Source organism: Crocodylus porosus, unplaced genomic scaffold (assembly GCF_001723895.1).
Source record: "Crocodylus porosus isolate Cpor-Errol unplaced genomic scaffold, CroPor_comp1, whole genome shotgun sequence".
Lineage (NCBI taxonomy): Eukaryota > Metazoa > Chordata > Crocodylia > Crocodylidae > Crocodylus > Crocodylus porosus.
The window spans coordinates 26,566,246-26,589,199 of record NW_017728911.1 but is presented as its reverse complement, the minus strand read 5'-3'; the positions used below and the strand labels follow the sequence as shown (position 1 = coordinate 26,589,199).

General features: G+C 43.4%; 1 protein-coding gene across 2 annotated transcripts; it reads left to right on the top strand.

Annotated features, from left to right (window-relative positions):
• Nucleotides 1-2,564: 2,564 nt before the first annotated feature.
• On the top strand, nt 2,565-12,297 carry CFAP161 (cilia and flagella associated protein 161). 2 transcript variants are annotated; one of them, XM_019533703.1, is made up of 7 exons: nt 2,565-2,683; nt 2,924-3,013; nt 4,753-4,970; nt 6,198-6,282; nt 7,542-7,700; nt 8,946-9,019; nt 10,791-12,297. In XM_019533703.1, exons 1-7 carry the CDS (start codon nt 2,609-2,611, stop codon nt 11,011-11,013), a joined length of 924 nt encoding a protein of 307 aa, XP_019389248.1. In that variant the 5' UTR covers nt 2,565-2,608; the 3' UTR covers nt 11,014-12,297. The 2 variants fall into 2 exon arrangements, with proteins under 2 accessions (XP_019389248.1, XP_019389247.1); XM_019533702.1 differs by having other exon boundaries at nt 2,566-2,683; nt 4,732-4,970.
• The last annotated feature ends 10,657 nt before the right edge of the window (nt 12,298-22,954 follow it).

Genomic DNA, 22,954 nt, shown 5'->3' with positions numbered 1-22,954 from the left:
ATGATGAGAAATTTATTTTTCTAATTTGTTCATCTTAAAAATCTGCTTGTATTTATTCACAACAAAATCAATTTCTGAACTATCTTGTGGCTCTCAGCCAAGCCAAAGTGTAGTTAAGTTTGCATGGCCTTGCCTCTATTTTCTGCTACACAAGGCAGCCTGAAGCAGCATTTAAACCCAAAGGTAGCATAGCCACATTCCCACAGCTCCAGGAAGCACCATGCTGCATTCTCAGCAGGTGCAGAGGCAAGGCTTACCTGTCAGGAAATCTGTGCTGAGCGCAGCGGCACAGCTATGGCACCCTGGGGTTCTGCACCATCCTTTAAATGGTGCCACTGGGTGCTGCACAATATTACCACTGTTAGGTGTGCAAACACCTACACATGATTCACAAGATAAATTCAGGGATTTCGAACAAGAATCTATATGGCCGTATCCACATGAGCATGGACTTTTGTTTCCCCAGGGACAAGTATCAGTGGCACAGCTTGTGCTGCTACTTGTCTCTGGGGAATGCCTGTGCCCCATGCCTTCTGGCATATGCCAAGTTACCCCGGGTGGGGTAGGGGATGCTGACCCTAGCAGCCTTACCTGGGGTTCTGGGGGCCTCCAGGGGCTGCAGCCATAGTGCTCCTGCAGCTGGGAGCCTGGTCAGCAGCTGGAGTGTGGCTCCAGCCGGCCAGTCTCTGGTTTTGGATGGTGCATGCTTGCTGCCACACACAGCATCACACTTTTTTTGGGTGTGGGTTTTTTTGACCTTGGGATCTCCAGGCTACAAGGTAGCAGTGTGAGGAATGCCTGCATGTACATTGTGTGGCACCAGAAATAGGTCTGCAGTGCCATTTACTGCACATCCATGCTAGTCCGGACACGGCCTATAGCATCAAAAATGCTCTGAAACCTGGTGTGGTTTCTCTGAGTTCTTTGCAACAGAATAATTGCTCTAATCTTGTGCTGCAGTCAAAACACAAGTGAAAGCTAAGAACTGGCATTTTCTCAGAGGTGCTTTGAGTCTGAAAAGGTTCAGTATGGGGTCTCTACTCTGTACTAGACAACTGTAGTAATACCAGCCCTAAAACTGATGCCTGCTTATCAGCTTTAAAGATGCTAATTCAGTGGGGACTCTGAAACAGCTTGGATTCAGGATGCATGGTGTGTCATTGTCAGCCCTGATTAAATGCTGCTAGGGCCACGACTGGGACCATTGTTTCAAATTTGCATGAAAGATGTGTTTCATGGGAGTTTTGGGCACACAGAGACACAGCCTCCAAATTCAGAATAGTCCTGGAAAATCTCAAAGAGAACGGCACCGTCCTGGACCAAACAGGAAGGGTCTAGAGACTACACTGCAGTCACAAAGCCCCACCTGGAGACACCTGCAAGTCATGTCAGGTAGGAGGAAAATGAGAGAAGCCCAGCTCAGTTGTTGCAGCCAGGGGCGATGTGTAGAGGATGCACACGGGCTGGTGGGGCACCCCCTGCAAAAAGGCGCCACTGCCAGTGGCATCTGCAGGCGGTCTGTGGTTCCCTGGGGTCTGGACAGAAAGGGGGCTGGAAAATGGTAATTTAAAAATGATTATCAGTTATATCTGGCAAAGGTGGGGGCCCTGATACTAAAAGTTCACCACCTACATACAGTGCTGCTTGGCAGCCGGGACTACAGGTGGGGAAGTGCCCTGCAGACCACGCAGCACAACGCATCACCTTGCATGAGCGGGTTGTGCAGTGTAATATAAACATAGACAGTCAAGGAGAAACAAGTGTGACCATAGGTGCGGGAGCAGGGAAAAAGCCCAGGTGGGCAGGCAAGTGTGTCCCCGGGGCCCTCAACTGAGGGTAGGGGTCTCAACCTGCTGGGACTCCAGCCCCAACGTCCACACGACTGTTACCTTTAAAAACCCACCAGACTACTGTATACGTCGGATTTAGCATCACATATTGATTTTAATGAATACGATTGATTTCCTGGGTGACTTTCAGCAGCCTCCTGGGGCCTTGTATGTAATGCCTACATGCTCCAGGGGGGTTGGCAACCCTAGGTCCATCTCGTGTGCACCCCTGACAGGGCTGCGGGGGCTCTGAGGGGATCTGAGGCACAGAGGGAAGCCCCAAATGCCATCAAAAGCACGAGCCCTGTTGGTCGAAATAAGTTTCATATCTTAAGGATCGGCGTTTTGATTTGAGTAGGGGTGAAATCTTTGCAATAAGAGTTCAGATCTTATTTTGCAAGACACTGAGGGAATCAGGGCTAAGACTGGAGGGCCCCAAGGGTGCAGCGCGTCCACCCTGGGGTGCGAATGACTTCTCCAGCAGTAGGCAGCAGCCCCATGACGGCTGGGACGCGCCCGAACACGCCCCTCCCTCCACTCCCGTGTTCAAAGGGTGTTTTGGCACTCGCTTCTTACGGAGTCCCGCCCGAGGCGTCCGAGGGCCGCCCTCCAGCTGCTTCTCCAACTGCCTCCGCACGCCGCGCCCCCTTCCCCGCCTTCTCGCTTCCCATTGGCGGACGAGTCTCTCGCGGACGCCCAGTCCCGGCCCGCAGCGGTTCCCGTGGCAACCGTACACTCAGCGGCCCGGGTCGCGCGCGCTGTGGAGTCCCCCTGGCGCCATGAGCGGCCGCGGCTACAGCTACAGCGCGGGGGTGCTGGTCGGCAACTGGAACGAGGACGTGTGTCTGGAGGAGGTACCGGAGCCGGTCCCCGCTACCTGCCGCCCCGGGGCAGAGCGGGGAGAGCATCGGGCTGCTGCAGAGAGGCCCAGCCCGGGCGCAGCGGCGCTGAAGCTGGGGAAGGAACTGGGAGGCAGGGGCAGGGAAGTGGGATGAGGGACAGGGGGTAGCTTCCAAAAGGCCTTTCCCCAAAACATAGGAGCCTCGTCAAACCTGCCGGAGCCCCTCTCACTCTCCCCCTCTGTGTGGCAACAGGGCCTTCTGAAAGACTTTCTGCACAAGAGGGAGCGAGGAGAACTTCTGATCCAGAAGTCGCGGAGCCTGAAAAATAACCTGCTGAAGAAGGTAACGGTTTGTCCAAGCCAGCCCGCTCGTTCTGGACCTCAAACACAATAGACATGTGCAGCCCTACTCAAGCCGTAACAGATGCTATCCCCCCTTTGTTGCCCTTGTATTGCTTTGGGACAATCCGCCACCCCCCCACCGCCCTGCTCCCATTTGTTGCTTTGAGACAAACATGACTTACCTGCATGTCAGTTAAGCGAATACAGGCAGTCCTCGGACTTACGACACAATTGATTCCTGAAAACTACATCTTAAGTCGAAATGTCGTAACTCGGAATCAATTTTCTCATAAAAACAATGTTATAAATGGGGGGTTGGTTCCTGTGCCAAGGCCCGATACCATATTTTCACTAAAAATACCCCCGGAATTTTGTACTGGATCAATTATAGATAAGTAATATAGCTACATTAATGTCTTTGTATTGTAAATAGCAATCATATTGATTTGTAAGGACTTCTTTGAGGTGACTTTGCTGGACTTTTTGAAGGGCTCTTGGCTGGAGTCTTCTCAGGAGTCCTGGCTGCAGGTTTTTCTGGAGTCTTGTCTGCTTTCTTAAAGAAAGTGTCCAAGGAAGTTTGGATAGATGTTCTTCAGGGAGATGAGCGATGCAGCAACCTTATTCGCTGGCGTGGCATTGCATTGGATTAAGCGTTGTAAAGTCAAAACTGATATCATAAAGTTGAAACAGGGTGTCAATTTATAAATGTTGTAAGTGCAAAACATTGTAACTCCAAATGTTGTAAGTTGAGGACTGCCTGTACACTGCTTACAGGCAGAGCATCTTTCAGCACCACTGCCTGCTTTGTCATTCTACTGAACTCCAGTTCAGGGAACAGGAACTGTAATTATTTCCTTTGTAAGAAATTGTTTTCCATGTCATATTTTCATAGACATTAAGGGGCTGATTGTTTCTGAAGCAGCTAACGGGAAGCTGCTGTCTACGGGCTGCTCTGGGAAGCCTTGAAGGTGACAAGATCTAGTCACCCCAGGGTTTCTCTCCCATTATTTTCAAGGCTTCTAAGGATGCTATTACAAGCCTTTGAAAATGAAGGGAGCGGGTTAGTTTCAGGACTGCTCATACTGAAGAACTGAGGGAGCTGTAACTGCTGTTCACTGAGCACTGTGTGCCCTCAGCAGTGTGATATTAAGAGCTGTGTTAGAAGAAAGGAGGGTTATTTATTTATTTTTTTGTGGGCGGGGGGATAGTATCTATTATTGGAGCAACTGGATAATTGGGAGAGGTATTACACATGTTTTCAAGCAAAGTGCTCTTCTTCAGGTCTGGGAAAGAAGCAGAGACGACCAAAGCTAAATACCAGCTAATACAATGCATTTTGTTTCAGTTAGTTTCAGGGCTTCTATTATTTTTCAAGGTTTCTAAATAGCAGTCCCAAACTAACTGTTAGAAGCTTAAAAAATGAGGGGAGCTAGTCAGTTTGAGGGCCACCAATACTACGGCACCAACACTGGATACTCAGCTGTTTACAGTAAGTGTGTCTAAGTGCATAATACAAAGGCTAAAAACACAGTAGTCCCAATACAATGTACTTCATGTAAGTGTGTAGCGTTGGGACTGAAAAAAGACTATGCAGTTGAATGGAGTATGGTGTATGGGGACTTCTGTGGTTTGTTTTTGAAATTCTTTTCACACTCAGAACAGAAGGTCAGTCTTTTTAATCAAATCATTTTATACTGAAATATGTATATCTTAAATTAGATCCCGCTGTCCATTTCTAAGGATGGATTTGTTCACTTTGGAGACACTGTGATGCTTGTGAACCCCGATAACCACAAATCACCTATGGAGAATTACCCTGCAGTGTGTGGCAATCTATCTCTGGCAGTGCTTCCAGATGAAATAGCAGTGCATACGGCCGATTCATTACAAGCCCCCTGTGAAGTGAGCGCCATCAAAAGCGTGAACCCTGTTGGTCGAAATACATTTCGTATCTTAAGGTTTGGTGTTTTGATTTGAGTAGGGGTTAAATCTTTGCAATAAGAGTTTAGATCTCATTTTGTGATGTAGGCAATGAAGTTTAGTGAGATTTAAGTCAGCATATAGAGTAATATTCTGCTTATTTCAGATGGATGACTTAACTTTTATTACTCAGCTATGCTTCTATACCACATGTACCAGTAATTCCAATGAAGTCATCAAATTACAATCAGTGTAAACTGGTGTGAGAGCTGAATAAGGCTCACTTTATTTTTACTAAACTATCAAATAGCTTTAGATTCAGTAAATGGCCAGCTCTTTATTACTACAGAGCCAAACATCAGTTGTCAAAACATTTCTAAATATCCAATAGTAATCTCAAAAGTACATTCTAAGCATTAGTTATTTTTTCTGATCACTATTTTGCATATAAAGATCCTGACACATGATTGTTAAATCTTACATCTTTCCTGCTTATGTGCTGGCACACAGAAGAACGTGCACAGGGCCACTCTGTCACCGAACATACACAATGTGGACTATTATCTTTTTACAGTTCCTGAAAATGTTACAGATGATGTTGGCACACTTAGATTGGAAACTGTTTAGGATAGAGAGACTGCCTTGTTGCTAAGAACAACCATAGAAGGGTTGTAACCCATGACTAGGCTGCATAGCAGTACCTACATGCATATATTTAACAAGAACAGCAGTAGCTAATATTACAACCTGTTCTCCACAAGCCTAATTCAGCAAAATCCAATGGACTTAGGCAAAATTTAGGTACCTTTATTCTAAACCTGTGATTCAAAAACTCCATGGTCAGCTGTTGCCTATCCTTAGAGGTTCCTGTACTTGATACGTACTTCATTCTAACTGTACATTTTCCCCATGTGCCTAGAGCTGTGCCTCTAGGTAGCCAATCACACCACAGACAGAGATGTTGAGGTTGGTCAGTATAACTGTATTGCCTCATTTCCAGATCTGCTGTGAGCAAGGAGGACTAGTGTAGACATAACCTAAGAAAATTAAGTGTTGCCCTCCTACTGATATTTAAACATCCTACCTCCTTTATGCTTTTTCAAAAATCACAGCCTGGACTGATGTCTTTAAAAAAAATCCAACATTTCCTAATATATTTCACAGCAAAAACCTTAATAAGGCTTACCTATAAGAAAAACAGTTCTAAGCACAAAAAAGAATCACTGCAGATTTCATATTTATTTTCCCCCCCTCTGTTTTAATAGCACGGAAGGAAATTCAATGGGTGAACCCATTAGATTTGGACAGAATTTTGGTCTGGGAGCAACAGGGGGTTTTGCAGATCAAATGGTAAGTCAGAACACGTGTAGACTACAACTGGAGAACATGTCTGTACTGTAAAATTCAGTTACTGTAGAGATTCCATGCACTGTTTTTTCCTGCAAGAATATATGCAGCAGTTATACTAAAAATGAATTGTGCCGAACCTGCGGCAAACAGTGCGCTGAGAAGAAATAATCTATACATAGTAGGTCACTCAAAATTATTATAGTGCACGCACATTGGCAAGATATCCCAGGTTTGCAGAACAGACCTCAGGTCAGATTTTAATTTAGATTACTCCATCATAATTGCAGAGCAATTCCAGTGAAAACTGCACCCGTATAATTGTGATAAGAATTTGGTCTCTTTTCTTGAGCAGTAAGAGTGACTGCCATTTTGTCATTGCATAGCATCCCAAAAATTTGCAGCACAGCAGCACCTCTCACAACAATTAAACCATCTGCTTTCATCCTACCAACATCAGAGTTGCTCACAAGGGAAGTGAAGTTCTTTTCCCACGTGCTGAACAAAAAGAAGCACACTGCACAAATACTTGAAGCAGTCTCTGGTTGGGAGCTGAGGGCCAGATCTTCAGCCCATCTTAACTTCCCTTTTTACACTACTCCTTAAACAAGCAGCAGGGAATTTCGTTGTACAAAACACAAAAACCTTTCTGTCATTTAATCCAAAATATTCTGTCTAGAGATTTTTCACTTCGTAAGGTTATGCATCAACATTTGCATCTTTCACCTGATTATGCTTTTGTATTCACCAGTTCTGTTTGACTGCAACATGACCAATCCACACACTGATTAGCTGGAAGAACTCTAAATTGGGATTTTGGGCTGCTTAATGTATTTTGACTGACTTTTCACAAGCAATGAGTCTATCTGCGCTGTTGTAAAGACACTTCTTTTTTACAACTGCAGTACATGCTGGGGATAATCCAGTATCCATTCAATAACTGGAAGTTTGAATAGGCCCATTGAGAGCAAAAGCACATATTTCTACAATAAAGATACAATACTACTAGAATATAAAAGGTAACCCTTAATGGCATATATTGTTTGTGCAACTTGTCATGTACTTTTTGCTTGCACTTAGATTCTGTGCTCCAGAAAAATAATTTTGTAAGAGATTTTTGAGAACTGCATGAGTGTTTTTTTAAGTCATATTTTGACAGTGTGACATTGATAAATGTGAAATATTGTTTCTGGTTCTGTTTTAACTTACAGGTTTCATTGACTTAAACTTATGTTGCCATTAACTTTCATTTCCATTTATAGTTATATCTAGGAAGTGACCATAAATCATTTATGAGATTTGCTAAAAAATCATACCTTCAGCAAGTGTTTTTGACAGATGAACTCTCTTATCTGACTTGTTGGCAAGCTACCTTTTTGGATCCACAGCTGCGCTTAGAATATGAAGGATTTCCTGTTCCTGTAAGAAATGATAAATAATTCATATTATGAGGGTTTAATTAAGCTAATAAAACAACTGGTTTAAATAAACTACAGTGATTTTATTCATTATAGCTTTCAGAGCTGCATAGCGAGAAGCATTTTTTTTTAATATATAAACTGTGAACTGTAGGTTTTTGAGGGGGATCAGTCTTTTGTTAGATCAGTTATATCTATGGTTAGAGCAGGGAATTGGGATCCAGAACTCTTGGCTTTGAGGTTCAATTCCCAAGTGATTTCAGAGGAATTATTTTGTCCATAATTTTCAAAAGCACCCCCTCGTTTTTGGTAACTTAGGTTTTGGGAATTGACTTATGCACTATCATCTAAATTACAGGTATACTGAGTACTCAACTCTTGCTATTAAGAACAGCTGTGGGTTCTTAGGAGTTTTCACAGTTAGGCCCCAAAAGGTTCTAGCAATCCAGGCAGCCAATATCAATAGCCACTTTGAAAACTTGGCTGTTCACTGTGAATGTGTTGTATGGGCACAGTACTTAGCTATCACACACAGTTGCTGGAAGTCAAGTTAATATTTCTAAACTGCTTTGAGATCCTTTGGTCAAAGTTTCTAAGATCCCTTGGTGTGAGTGCAAAGCAATATTATTTTATTATAGAAAGAACCATTCTGCTGCCAATTTTTAATCCACACACTTGATTAAAATTAAGTTTTTCAGAACAAATATCCCATTTTCAGTTCTATTTTAAACAGGTCAATTTAATATTAATCTTGTTCTTCTTTAAAAAAATACTAAAATGCTCATTATAAATATATAATAATACTTTAAAAATCTGTTTATGAAAATGCAAAGGCCTCAGTTCTGGATTGTGCCTCAAGCCATCTGGAGCACTCCATCAACAAGCACCCAGTGTAAGAGCTTATGAGCAACAGAACAACCCTCCCTGGGCTTATTTTTATGGTTCCTGCTACGGGGGTGTGGCCAGGAACAGATGCAGTGTATTGAAGGATGGAGGACGTATGGCCCAAGTGCTTTGCATTCAGCTGTTCTGGGCTAGCAGACACATGCAGTTAGGGCATAAAATAATTAATGTTCACAGTCCTTGGAAACTTCAAAATCAATGAGGTACAAAACAGCCCCAAGTCAGAAGCTGTTGTTTTTAACAGATTTAGATTTAGTAAATAAAAAGTTAACTTTAATGGCAGAAAGTATTCAACAGTCATCTTTAAACCATTAAATGAGTTTTCTTGGGGCTTTTTTTCCCCAGGCAAACAGTAAACTGCTTATCACCCACTGCCATACAAATCGGGGCTTAGCTGTGCCTAGGAAGTATTGGATAAGGTAAGTGTGGTTTATGGAAACATAAATTTTAAGGGTGTTTTTTTAATCATGACATGATCATACACAAGTTCAGTATATAAAGGATTAAAGTAAACAGTGATACAACTGCTCTGGGTACACACTTAGTTGGAAAACAGAAAGGACTGCAAAACCTTTTTCCTTCCTCTGCCAATCACACGCACACAGACACCATTCCTCCTGTAACTTATTGTTGTTCTGTGTCTTTAATCTATTAGCTCAATCTTTTTCACATATTTCCCTTAATAGTATCAACTCACCATCACATTTCCAAACTTTCCACTTTGTGGATGGTTCAGCTTTTCCTTTGACATGCTGACCAACTGTAGCCGTGGGAAGATCTAGAATATTGAAAAGAGGGGGTATAGATGGTGTGGCACCACATTATAACACAAAACATATTTTTTCCAGTTAAACTAGAAGCTTTACTAATAAGCTAAGAGACTAGCATTATATTATTCAGTTTAAGATCAAAGCAGAAATAAATATAACTATTAAAATGTGCAATAACTTGCTAGAGTATATATTACATTTTAAAAACACAACAAATTACGTGAAAAATACTCAGAAGTTATTTTGTCATTAGTTTTGTAATTATTATAGTTAAATGTACATTTCTTATTCAGATTCATTAAACAAAAGTTAGCCTTCTTGAGCATTTTGACAGTGCCTCTAGTCTAGTACTTCACTGTCAGCCATTTCTATACCTGAGCTAATATTACCGCACCTGAGTAAAAGTTTTTAGCTAGAACACAAAAGTGTCTGAAGGTCTGTGAAATAGGAGAGACATTACCAGAAATAGCTAATAGACAGCAATATTAAAGAATAAAGGATAGTTTGAATAGTGGAATATCAAGACTATTAAAAAGAATAAAGGGTCATTAACACCTGTGGAGTGGAGAGAGATTAGCAGGAATCAGGGAGATGATGGTAAACTATGAGGTCAATTGACTCAGCACTGCCTGAATAGAAATGTTGCAGCACCTCCCAGGCAGTTGGTTTTGAAGTGTGGGTAGAACAAGAATTAAATGGGGATGTACAACTGCACCACTGCCTGCACCCCCTGATCCTCCCTGGATGATAGTCCTTGATTTAAAGTGAAAATTGGGCCTGCAGTAGTGTTCTAGATAAGATGTAAAAATAGTAAAAATAGTGCAGAAAACTGACTGGCTTTTATCCATGTGACTCTCAAACTAAAATTAATGGAACAATTCATACTAATGTAATATATGTATTGCATTAGTATTGATCATTCATTGTTATGTTTTATAATAATTGTTTCCTTTTAATTCCAAGCAAGATTCAAGGTCTCTACTATTAGACCCTAATGGATGCTTTTCAGGTGATGGTGAAGTGGTGAAAAGTGGCCACAATATTCTTCAACCGGAGACCCTCTTGTGTCCTTGCAAAGCCCCCAAAGTTGTCATTTCTAGCTGAGGAAGAGCCTGTTGCCATTGTACCTGAGGGCAATGGATCCACTAAATCAGCATGTGTTCTTTAGGGCTGACATTCATTAGTGGGGCTCCTGCAACTCTGGGGGTTAGCTAGATGATTTTTAATTTCTGAAATTGTGATGAAGACATAACAGTTTTTAAAAATATATAATAATATATCTGAATAAACTCAAACAAATGTTGGCAGGACTATTTGCAAATTGTTTAGAGCAGTAACTTACAGTTTTGTGGACCTATTCAACTCTTATTATTAAGATATAATATGTATACCACTGCACCTCTTCTATTTTTCTCTACAGTTCATACTTCGGAAAGGAATATGAAGTCATTTGTCACACTTATCTGGATTCTCATAAAGCTGAAGAAGATAAGAATTACTGGATAATAGTTACTGGGAATCCCAGTGATGAAGAAAGTACTATGTTTGATAGACCTAAGCCACTCTCAGAAAAGACGAGAGAGCATCCATCAGAGGAGACCAGAGATCGAGAAATGAAATTTACACAGGAACATAGAACATAGAGTAGTCCAAGATGAAACATTTTTATTTATACTTTTCTGAAATGAAAAGTCTAATCTGATGGGTATAATTGGAGCTTCAAATGCATTTTGTGGCTTTTCTGTTCTCGTTTTATTTTAAAACAGATTTTTTTTTACTTTAAAAGTGGATATGACAGTCTGCCATTAGTTACACTATCTACAGTGAAATCAGTGGGCTTGCATAAGAATTTGGGCAACAAATTTTGGTTACCTCCACATAACCTACCCTCCATTATTTTTCTTAATTAAGTAAGGATTGATTTTCGATTTCAACATGTGTTAATAATACTGTAGCAGAAAACTTTAAAACTAACAGATTTGCCTTATGCTGTTAGCCGTAAGAGCTTAATTAATCATTTCTTGCAAATAAGGCAGTGTCTATATTTTTAAAGCAGGGGGTTACAATAGTTTCCAAGCCATTAATAGCCAAAGGCATATCAGAAAGAGACTTTCTTACTTTACCAACTGAGACATTTTTATCAGTGAATGTCTTCCCTATCTTGGCCAACATCATATAGGCATTATTTAAAAAGCATGAATCAGGCCTCAAAAAGATCATGAGTTTGGCTTTAAAATGGTGAGATTTAAAAAGCAAAACCAAAAAATGATACATTTGAGGCTTTTACATTTGCCTTCAGGATTCAGAGCCAGTAAGAGTTGTGTATTCAAGGCCAAAAATCTTAGTTCCTTATTTTACATAAAAGTTGAGATTGTCATGAGTACAAGACATTATACTTGAAGAAGCACCAAGTACTGTAAGATTCATAATAACATCAGAAGAACCACCATACCTTGACAATAGGTCTGCAACGACTTTCATAAATTAGGGTACAACACTGCACCACACATAATGAAGCTGAATGTTTGCATATTGCTTTTTGTCTGAAAGAGCTTCATAAACTTTGTACCACTAGGAATCATACATTCCGCAGAATGGAAGACCAGCAGGACTCAGGCAGGCTGTTGGTGCAAAACAGGGGAAACGGGAATTCTTGGTTAAGATACCAGGATAAATCTCCCTTATTGGAAGAAATTCCAGTGGATCTTTATGGCTGTGCAAATCGGACAATACTTTGGTTTTTAAGATTTAACTGTTATAAGCACCGCAGAACTTTATTTTGACAGAACGAAGGCTAAGCTGTACCTGTCATGAATCAGTTTTCCCCCCCAGACAATCAGGTTCATACCTTATTCCTAGACTTTTAAGCTATTAGCTTTGTCTAAAAACAATAAAAGGAACAAAAGTAAGTTTCATTTGCAACTGGCTGAGTGGGCTATCTGTAACTGTTTTGGAAGTTCACTTGCTAATACAGTAAGTCAAATGGATTTTCTAGGAAGCACTATAGGACCTCACACCAAAACGGATAAATGTCACCACCCAAATGAAAGATAGATTTGAGTGTAGAAATCATACCTATGTGGATAGAGAACTTTGCTAGGTATCGTTCTGGGTAGAGATGTGTTTTCAGAAGTATGGGAGCAAAGTAAGAACCTTGACAGATGGAGACAGCCATAGAAGCACTAGTGATGTGAAAAGTCTAGTGAGAGAGTTTATCAGCTGAATATTGACTGAAAGGGCATGGATTTACATGTAAAGAGCCAGTCTCTAGTCATTTGATCTTCCAATGTTCTGGGAAACAGCACTTCCTGATTTTTTGGAAGAAATCAGGATTGCATCAAAAATACTACATCAATGTTTCCTTCTAACTAGTACAATATACAAGACTTCAGGTTTTTCAGCTGCTTAGATTATGTCATTTATGCCCGTACTATAGTGGGTCCTTGATGTTGCAGTATGTAAATTAATCTGTTTAAATTTTTATTCTAAATCCAGGATTTTTTCGTAACATTTTTAGTGTGATCGTAGAGTTCTCTCTTAGGCCACAAGATGTCATTGTTTTTTAAATAGTGCAAATGTTAGTACCTATATAAACAGCTTTACATTCATACTTGATAAAACTCCGTAAAAGTTAATCAAATTACAGCTGCCTAGAATATAGGCCCTTAAATGTTTCCACAATGTTGTGTTAAGTTGATTTCTGAAAGAAAGCTAATGTGAATGCAATACAGTTAAGAATCAAGTTGTATGTAGAGGGAGGGTATCTTTAGAATTTGTCTCGCTTTCTAAATGTGTAAAAACACTGCAATAAAGAACAGACAGTATAAATTATAGTTTAGGGATATTTACCTACTTAATATATAGTTATGTTATTTTTAGGGAAATGCTAGGGGGTATTAAAAAATCTGCAGGTAGGGTAATTACTAGGTCCAACCATATTGGTACCTCTCACATTTGGCAGTAGCAAAGAAGAATAAAGAAGACCATGAGGACAAAATCCTCTTAATTCAGCACTATATTAAATTATTGAATTTGACAGAGGATGAGATGAGTAGTGATACATAGCGGTGCAACAGAAGATGGCAGGAGAATAGGCTTGACATACTGAAGTGGCACTTTTGCCAGGTAGGATAGGCAACATAATGTACATTTTTAAGAATTAAACATAATTTTAAAGTAACAGGATTTTAAATTGTAAAATATGGAGCATTTTAACTTGTGGGAAAATACCGTGCTTTTAAATAAGGGATTGTTTTGTTTGCTTACTGTGGGCCTGGGTACCATTTAAAAATTGCAGTAGGATATGATAGAATGTCAGGCTTGAATAACACAATCAGGATGCAATCAGACCAACAAGATTTTTGCAAAAAATGTCTTTAATTGCAAGCTTTCAGGCACAAACACCCTTCATCAGGCATTGGAGAAAAGATTGTAAAAGTTCTCTGGGCAGAAATGAAAGTTCGTATTTCATAGGATTTCACAGAGGAGTCAGTAGGTGGAAAACTCCTCTGGGGAGTCGGTTCATAGCTGGTATGGAGCCTCTCACTTTCTGTGAGAATCTGGGATGATGCAAATTACCTTGAAACAAAGCAGGATCTCAGGTTTCAGGTGGTCACAGTTGCTTCCTGGAGGTTTGAATAACAGTATGTTTAGCTTATTGAGCCACTGAGGCTTCAGCTTTATGTTGAGCCACCCCTTCTGTGTCTGGCAATTATGTATAAGTGGAAAACTAAGGGTGTGGTAGAGGTGGGAACACAAGTTCCAAAAAATTCACCTATGGCTCTGTCTGGGTACAGGACTCTGATTAAAAACAAACAGAACATTGATGGGAACTGCTGCAGCCCTTTCCTATGCCTTTCTTGTAGGCTTATCACAAGAGCCCCCATCTCTTCAGGCATTATCCAGAACTGAATGAATCATTTTGTGTCATGGGTAAACTCGCCGTCTGGTGGAATACCAAAATCTGTGACTTCTCCCAGCCAGAGACCATCACCGAAAATACTGTTTATATCACTTTGCTGCGGGAAACATCTGATTTTTATGTTCACAGAAAGGAAAAGTCTTGACCAAACAGCAATGCATGAGGGAAATGTTCAAATCACCATCTTGAAATCTCTTTTGACTGCTTTCCAGGTTTCAGTTATCCAGTCAGTGGGTGCGTCTACAGATGCATTTGATCCAGGCTCAGTTTAGTGGAGTGTAAACTCTGGATTAAGTTTTCTCAGGCAGACATCTACACATGCAGGGACTTGGGAGCTGATTTCCTGCTCTTAGCACCAGACTTCCTGCAGCCCTGCAATGGGCCTCTGCCGCCACCAGGAGGAGCTTCAGGCTCCGACTACAGCCGCCAGCTATCTTCCAAAGGCAGCCCCACTTGCTGGTCTCTGGCGAGCCACTTCCCTGTCCAGGAGCAGTGTGCCTAGTGCAGGGGCAGCATGCAGCAGCTCTCTCCTTGCCCACTGCCTCCCTGTGATATGGCTGCTTCAGCCCCTGCCCCTGGCAGTGATGACCAGTGCCCTGGGCTCCTGATGGCCACCATGCTGGCTCTAGTGGCCCATCATACTGCCTGCTGCCTGGCCTATGGCTGTTTGGGCCTGCCTGGCTCCCCAACGTGCAGCAACCACCTGTCTGGCTGCAGCCTGCCATCCCAGGGCCACCACCACTGTGCAGTTGCCACAAGAAGGGAGGCTGATGAGGGGCTTCTGGATGCTGCCATCAGGGCTGCTGTCACTCTCTTAAAACTTCAGACCCGCCACCACAGGGGCCTCTGGGCCAGCCAGGACTGGTGGTGGCATGTTGTCCAGCACACGTGGGATGATGAGCAGTGGCTGGAGGCCTTCAGGATGACCCAGGCCACCTTCTGGGACCTTGTGGAGCAGCTATGGCTCCATCTGGAGTGGAAGGACACTGACTTGTGGCTGCCTCTCCCCACAGGCACTGACCTGGCCCTCACCCTGCTCAAGCTGGCCACACCTGCCAATCTCTGGTATTTTGGCCACCTATTTGGCATAGGCAAGGCCACCACTGGGGAGGCCATCCTGGAGGTGTGCGGTGCACTCGAGGACATGCTGGCAGACTCTGCCCTCTGTGTTCATGACCCTGGCAGTGGTGGTGGGGTTCTGTGCCTTGGGACTCCCCCAGTGCATTGGGGCCATTACCTGCCTGCCCCACAGAAACCACCCCTATTACAGCTGGAGGGGCTTTCACCCCGTGGTGCTCAGGCTGTTGTGGACCACTGTGGGGCCTTCATGCATGTGAGTGCCAGCCGGGTGGGCAGTGCTCATGGCACCCACATATTTAGGAATTCCTGCCTGCTGGGCCTAGTGGAGAGTGGCCACTTTGCACCAGGGGTGCTGGATGTGCAACTGGGTGCTATGGCCATCCCACCTCTCCCCACTGGGGGCCCTGCCTACTTGCTCCTGCATTGGCTCCTGCAAGCCTACACCCTGGTGAAGTGCAACTCTGGGCACCTCAAGGGCCGCTGGTGCTCCCTCACTACCCACGTTGAGCTCACCAAGGACAACCTCCCCTGGATCATCGTTGGAGCCTGTGTGCTGCATAACACCTGCAAGGCCTGGGTGGAGGTGGCACGGCAGGCAGGGGATGCCTGGCATCAGGAGCACCGCCTGCGGCAGCAGCAGCACCAGACCCTCCTGCTGAGGCCCTAGGAGAGCTGCAGCCTTGCCATGGCTGGGTTTGGAAGGTCCTGGCTGACCACCTCTGCCATCACTCCATGCTCTAGCTCACCTACAGCACTGCCCACAGACCCTCCACCCCTCCTGCCCACCCCCAGCACCCTGCCATGGGCGGGAAAGAGTACTGGGGTCAAACAACCCCAGCAAGGTGTCTATCTAGCTTCCTTTTGAAGACTCCCAGGGTAGGAGGAAGCACCACTTCCCTTGGAAGTTGGTTCCAGCTCCTAGCCACCTTGACTGTGAAGTAGCGCCTCCTGATATCTAGCCTGAATCTACTCTCAGTCAACTTATGGCCGTTGTTCCTTGTAACTCCCAGTAGTGCTTGGGGGGAACAGAGACTCTCCCAGTGCCTGCTGGTCTCCTTTGGCCAGTTTATAGACGGTCACCAGACCCCCCTCAGCTTTCTCTTGCGGACTCTGAACAGGTTCAAGTCTCGTAGCCTCTCCTCTCTCTTACAAGTTTTTATTTCCCTCGCATCAACCAGAGCTCCCCTTCCCCCTCAACAAACAGGGGCTCCTCCACCACCCACTCCACCCATTGATAAACCTTTCCCATGAAAACAATTTACAGGGTGGCCATGGGGTGGGGGTGCCTAAGGGGCAGAGCCAGGGGACAGGCAGCCAGCACCCCAGCCTCTGGCCATTCCCCTGCAGGTGCAGATGCTGCAGTGAGTGCAGTGGGTGGGGGGTTGCCCAGGTGCCCCTACATTTACAGGTAGTGAATTTACACATGATTATTTGATTAAGGGTTTTTACTGCACAGTAAGATCGTGCACTTACTGTGCAGTAAACTAGGCTACTGTGCATTTAAGCATCTCATGTAGACGCGCCCACTGAGCAGAAGCTTCGCCATTTGACTTCCATAGGTAGTTACATACCAGAAAGGGTAAATAGTCAAAGACACTCAAGCATACATTTCACTAACAAAGCAGAGGCTGTAATATATTGGCAAGGTTTTGAATGGCGAATTAGTAAAAATAAGTTAATGTGCATAGGTAGAAATAAAGGCTAAATTCATCAAGTTGATTATGTGCCGTGAAGTGTTTGCAATTATTGCCTTGACTTGCAGTATAAAGCAGACATGAAGCCAGTGCAATTTGGGGCACAGGAGTCATGCATACAGGACAAATGATTCACTTAGCAGGCAGACACCACAGTCTCTGCCAGCTGCAGATGCAGTACTTCCTAGTGGATAAAAACCAGGTGGGACTCAGCAAAACTAGACTCCACTGACTTAGCCACTGGCCTACTAGATGACCTGGGAGGTCCATCTCAGTTCCCCCATAGGTAACATGGGAATAGTGACCCTTACCTTCTTTATTTGAAATCTGATGAAAAGCATAGTAACCTGATCAAAGATGTGGAGATCTGTGCATCAGCGAAGAAAAGCCTTCTAGTTAATCGCAGAGGGAGCAATTACTAGAGAAAGGTGAAAAATACAGACAGGGCCCTTCTTTTCCATTTAAATCTGTCTTTCTACTTTCCTTCTCTTTGTTCTCACCTTCACATTCCTAACTCACCTCTCACTTCATGTCTTTTTTCCTCCGTCCTGTTTCCTGGCCCAAACTTGACAAGTCGTCAGTGCTTATAGAGTGTTCTTACTGTATTTGTCACTAGACCTGGAGTTTCTTTATCCATCCCACCCACTCCCAAAGAGGCTGTTTCTCCAGTGACTGATTGACAGGAGGTGTTTCTTGTGTCTGAGCTAGCCAATCAGAAGAAGACCCTCAGGAGGAGGAGTGGGTAAGAAATTTTAGAAAACAAAATATTGCAATAGGAAACTTCCACATACAGTAGTGGAAGAAAATATCCAAGGACATTACTGGAAAATTGGTGGGACTGGCAGGTAAAAAGGTGATGGTGACAACACCTGTGCTCATTCACCCTCACTTAATAATATTGTACATCTGTTGTATATTTAAGGATTGAATTATTAAAATCCCCTAGAAATACTTGGTTGAATGGGGAAAAACCTCCACTTAAATGCCCATGGAATAAAAATGGGTAGAGATTAGGAAACCCCTCTTCCACAGTCATCAGATACTTATCTTTTCACCTTGTTCAGATCCAGTCCTCTCTGCTGCCTCCATCTATATACAACCTTTTCTACCCTTATTTGTCCTGCCAGCAGGATGCTTGGAAAGCTAGTTGCAATCATCTAACCACCTCTTCACTACTCTGCGCTGGCTTGGATCTGGCCTGGGAGAAATAAAAGGAAGTCTGACCTTCAGTATAGCATTCCCCAGTGATTAGGAGGAAACCGCTACCTACCATTTTGTTGGATGTGTGATATTTCAGCAGGGTTGTGAATGATATCCACGGTAGGAATGATATATACATAATATTAAAAAAGCCATTGCCAGCCTTTTTTCATAGATATGGACTGAGAAAGAGGGACAATTTACAATAAAGATGGACAAATGATCGTAGGAAAATAGGACTGGGGACCTCAGGTGGTCACGTAGTCCTGCTTCCTGGTCAAGGCAGGATCACCCCTGACTATAAACTATCTTTGTCAAGTGACTATCCAACCTGTTCTTGAAAACTTCCAGGGATGGAGATTCCACAGCTTCTCTAGGTAGCGTTTTCCAATGCTTTAACCACCCTCATAGTAAAAAAGTTCTTAATTTACAGTCTGACATTTTCTGTGTTGCAGCTTGAGGCCATTGCTCCTAGTCCTGTCCCCTACAGTCACAAAGAAAAGTTGATCTCCATCCTCTTTGTAACCTCCCTTCAGGTATTTGAAAACTGATTTCAAATCCCTCTTCAGTCTTTTCCTAGTTCTTTCAGCTGTTCCATAAAGGTAATTCATGTTTTCCAGGCCTCTAATAATTTCTGTTGCATAATCTGTCCACATCTTTCTTCACTGTGGGGCCCAATACTAGACGTAGTACTCCAAGTGTGTCCTCACCAGTGCCAAATAGAGCAGAAGAATCTCTTCCCTTGATCTGCAAGAGACACTGCTGTTAATACAGCCCAGTATGCTGTTGGCTTTTTCTCTGCTGCAAGAGTTCATATTCAGTTTATGGTCCACTGTAACCCCCAGGTCCTTCTCTGTAGTACCACAGCCCAGCCAGTCATCCTCCAGCCCATGCATGCAACTATTCTGTCCCAAGTGTAGGACATGGGTACTTATCTTTGTTGAATTTCATCTGATTGATTATGGCCCATTTCTCCAGTTTATCCAGGACATTCGGGATCCTAGCCCTGTACTTTAAGTCTGTGTCTGCAATTCTACCAAACTTGGTGTCATCCACAAGTTTGCTAAGTGAGCCCTCAGTCCCATCCTCCAAATCATGAATGAAGATGTTGCATAATACTGGATCCAGCACAGACCCCAGGGGATCTCCACTTGATACCTCCACCCAACTAGGCATTGAGCCATTGATGACTACTTGTTGAGCATGATGCTCAATAAATAGTTATCAGTAGCTTGTGAATCAGGTGATTTTTTTTTACTTTTAATAGTATTTGAATATCAGCAAACAGGTTTCAGATCTAGAAAACGTTATCACAACAATGGTATTGTGCCTGTTTCACCTAAATATCCAAAGCTTTTTGGCAGTAAAGAGTTCATAACAGGTAACAGATATAAACAGCTCTGATGATGAGCAGACCTGGCATCATAGATCTGGAGGCCCTGGGCAGAGGCTAAGGTATAGACCCCTCTGTCCTTCTACTGATGGCTTTCACTGCTACTTTGCATGGAAAAGGACTGTCAAGCAGAAGATAAATCACTTCAAATTCAGAATGCATTTTTAGTGATCACAACAGCTCACTACCATCACTTAGAATTTGATCATGTGTGCTTTTGTGGAGACATAATATTCAGTTACTGTAGCAAAGTCCAACTTGCAAGGAAAGTCCTGCTCAATGGCTACCTCAGCCAGAATATCCAGGTGTTCTTGTGACACTGAATGCAAATAGTTCTTGACTAGCCTGGATGGAAAATCTTCTCTCGCATGATGTCCGTTACAGATACAGTCAAACGGAGAAGTAATGCAATTATAAGGTTTGGATAGAGATCCAATAACTTTCCTTGCAAACGCAGTTGACCATCTCCAGCTGGCATAGTATTTACAGAATTAAATCTTCAATGCCAGTGTCACCCATTTGAAAGCCAAAATTTTCCTTATTATCTATTATTTTTGGAGGCTTCTTTCAATGAGTTTACCTCTTTGTGTACCAGTCTTTCTGACTACGGTGCTGTCATTAGACAACTGAATGACCTGTGTAAGCTAGCTATGTAATTTCGGGTATCCTGATTCAATTTGCACATTTTCCATATTTTCAACCAGCATTTCTCCAAATGCTTCAGAAATGGAAGCTGGTATCTTAATCAAAGAAAGATTTTGATCAACCAAACTGGAACTTTTATCATCCTTTGGTTTTTGTGATGAAAGGAATACATTTAATTTAGGATAGGTTGCCAATAGGGCTGAGTGAAATTTTGCTGCCAGTTTTGTTTCAGTGCTGTTTTGACCTGTTTCAAGGTTGAAACATAAAAATCAAAACAGAACAGATATAGTTGAAACAGCCTCAAACAAAACAAGGCAAGTCAAAACGTTTTGCTGTTTTGACGCTGTTTTGACGTTTTGCCCATAGGCTATAATGGGGAAGAACAAGACAGCTGATAACTTTGTCGTTTCTGGCCTGATTTGGATGGAACTTGCAGGAATGGTAGCTCCATCTCAGGGCATGAAGCCTGCCAAATGTCAAGGAGATAGGTGCAGGGGTTTGGGGGCTAGCATGCCTGCAGTTTTGACCCCACTGTGGCTTAACACATACATAATGACATAAGTTTTGCTTTCAGAAATTTGGGTGCAGTTTCCCCCAAGCCCCTGCACCTATCTCCTTGAAACATGGTATGCTTCATGCCCTCAAAAGGGGCTACCATTCCTGAAAGTTTAATCCAAATCAGGTCAGAAATGACAAAAGTATAGTCTGTTTTGTCCTTCCCCATTATATCCTATGGGTGAAATGTCGAAATTGTTTCAAAGTTTCAACCCTGTTTTGACAGAACAAAATGGAACAGCTGTTTTGAATTGAAACAAAATTCAAAACGAAACGCTGTTCCATCGAAACGTTGAAACACTGGTTACAAAATGCTGCTATTTTGCACAGCCCTAGTTGCCAAACACTTGGCTTTGTACTCTGAAATCTGTCATATTTTTTAACAGTGCTGGGCTATGAGTGTTTTGTCACTGCACCAGTACAATTCATTGCCACTTTATCGCATCCATAGACAAACCTACATGCAGTGTCACTCTAGTCAATGCTGGGATCCAGAAGTTTTGGATACCAAATGATTGACGAAAATCAGCAGTCAGCACTTCACAAATCAATACTGCATGCTTGCTGAGCTTTGCAGAAAATGTGTGGAAAGTTATATCATGCTTCTAATGAAACATGGAGATACAAAAATGAATTATGAATGAAAGATCAATAAATCTCATTATTGTTACATATCTGTTTAAAAGTCAATAGTACCATTAACTTTGATACCATTGACAACATGGAGCGATCCTAAAATTAATCAGTGTGAAGAACTAGACTGTCACATTCAGATGACATATTAAATACTATTATGTTTGTGTTAATTCATTGTGAAAAAATATAAATTTAACTAAAAAAATATGTTTTTCAGACCATTTGTCTGGGGTCCAGTACAATTGCCCTGTCTGCTCACTTCTAAATGCAGTTCTGATGATACCGGTAGCAGGATTTGTTGATGAAAGACAATTTATGTACAGGGCTCTCTTCTACATGTTTATATATGGATCTCAGAGCACTTATCTTCTGACATCTGGGAATGGCTATTGCAATACAGTATGTCAAAGCAAAACCCAATAGACCTTTCAGTTGTAGGTCACGAAACATATGCATTTCCAAAAATAATTGTCTAGTTTCAATTTTAACCTCTTTGGGTGCAGACATAAATTACGTTTTTTGTGTGATGGGCCCAGAGGCAGATTAAGATATACTGGGGCCTTGGGCAACCAGAAAATAGGAGTCCCCCCTCCAGCTTTTCCTCCCCCTGCCACTTCTGCGCTGCACTGAGATGTGGGGGGCATGACTCAGGGTGGGGGTGGGGGGCGGCTCCTGCTCTGGGGCATCCGGCCCTTCCCTGCATGTCTGTAGAGTGTGTGGGGGTGACACATGGGGGCTCCTGGAACAGAGTGCAAGGTGCTGCAAATCCCTCTTGGAGCGGCATGCTGCCCCAGGTGAGGGGGCCAGGGCTGGTTCCAAGGTACAACTGGTGCAGGCTGCTTCACTAACACAGGCCCTACTGCTGCTGCCAGTCTAGTGGCAGCACTGCAGGGAAACAGGAGTGGAGGCTCAGGTGCGGCTGGATCTGTGGTGGGAAGGGCTTGAATAGACCAGGAGCATGGGGCAGTAGGGGCCAAACTACATCGGCTCAGAGGCAGCTCCTTTCCTGGCAGTGCGGGGTCGCCACCGCTGCAGGTGGGAGCTAAGCCTAGAGTGACCTGTGTGCTGCTTTCCTGAAACTGCCCAAGCTTGCAGATACTGTTGGGCCCCTCCTGCTGGGCTGCAACTACAGTCTCCTCCCCTTGGCCCACCCATGCTTTCCTGCAGAACCCAGGGCTTCCCCACAACTGCAGGCTCCATCCCCAGGTGGTGCAGTGGGAGCAACGGCTAGAGTGGGACACGCCTACGGCAGGAACTATGGTCTCTCTCACCCACAGGTCTATGCTGGAGCCAAAGCCCAGGGCTGGTAACACAGGACCCCGTGCAACATCACCCCATGGCCAGGCAGTGCCGGGGTGTGGAGCTGCTCCCACTTCATAGATTTCATAGACATCAGGGCTGGAAGGGACCTCGGGAGATCATCGAGTCCAGCCCCCTGCCCAAAGGGCAGGAAGTCAGCT

Bases quoted from the DNA above. Each gene is read 5' to 3' on its own strand.
- CFAP161 (XM_019533702.1), top strand. From the start codon at position 2,609: ATGAGCGGCCGCGGCTACAGCTACAGCGCGGGGGTGCTGGTCGGCAAC. The intron at 4,971-6,197 runs GTTTGGTGTTTT...CTGTTTTAATAG, and splicing joins AATACATTTCGTATCTTAAG to CACGGAAGGAAATTCAATGG. The intron at 9,020-10,790 runs GTAAGTGTGGTT...TTTTCTCTACAG, and splicing joins CCTAGGAAGTATTGGATAAG to TTCATACTTCGGAAAGGAAT.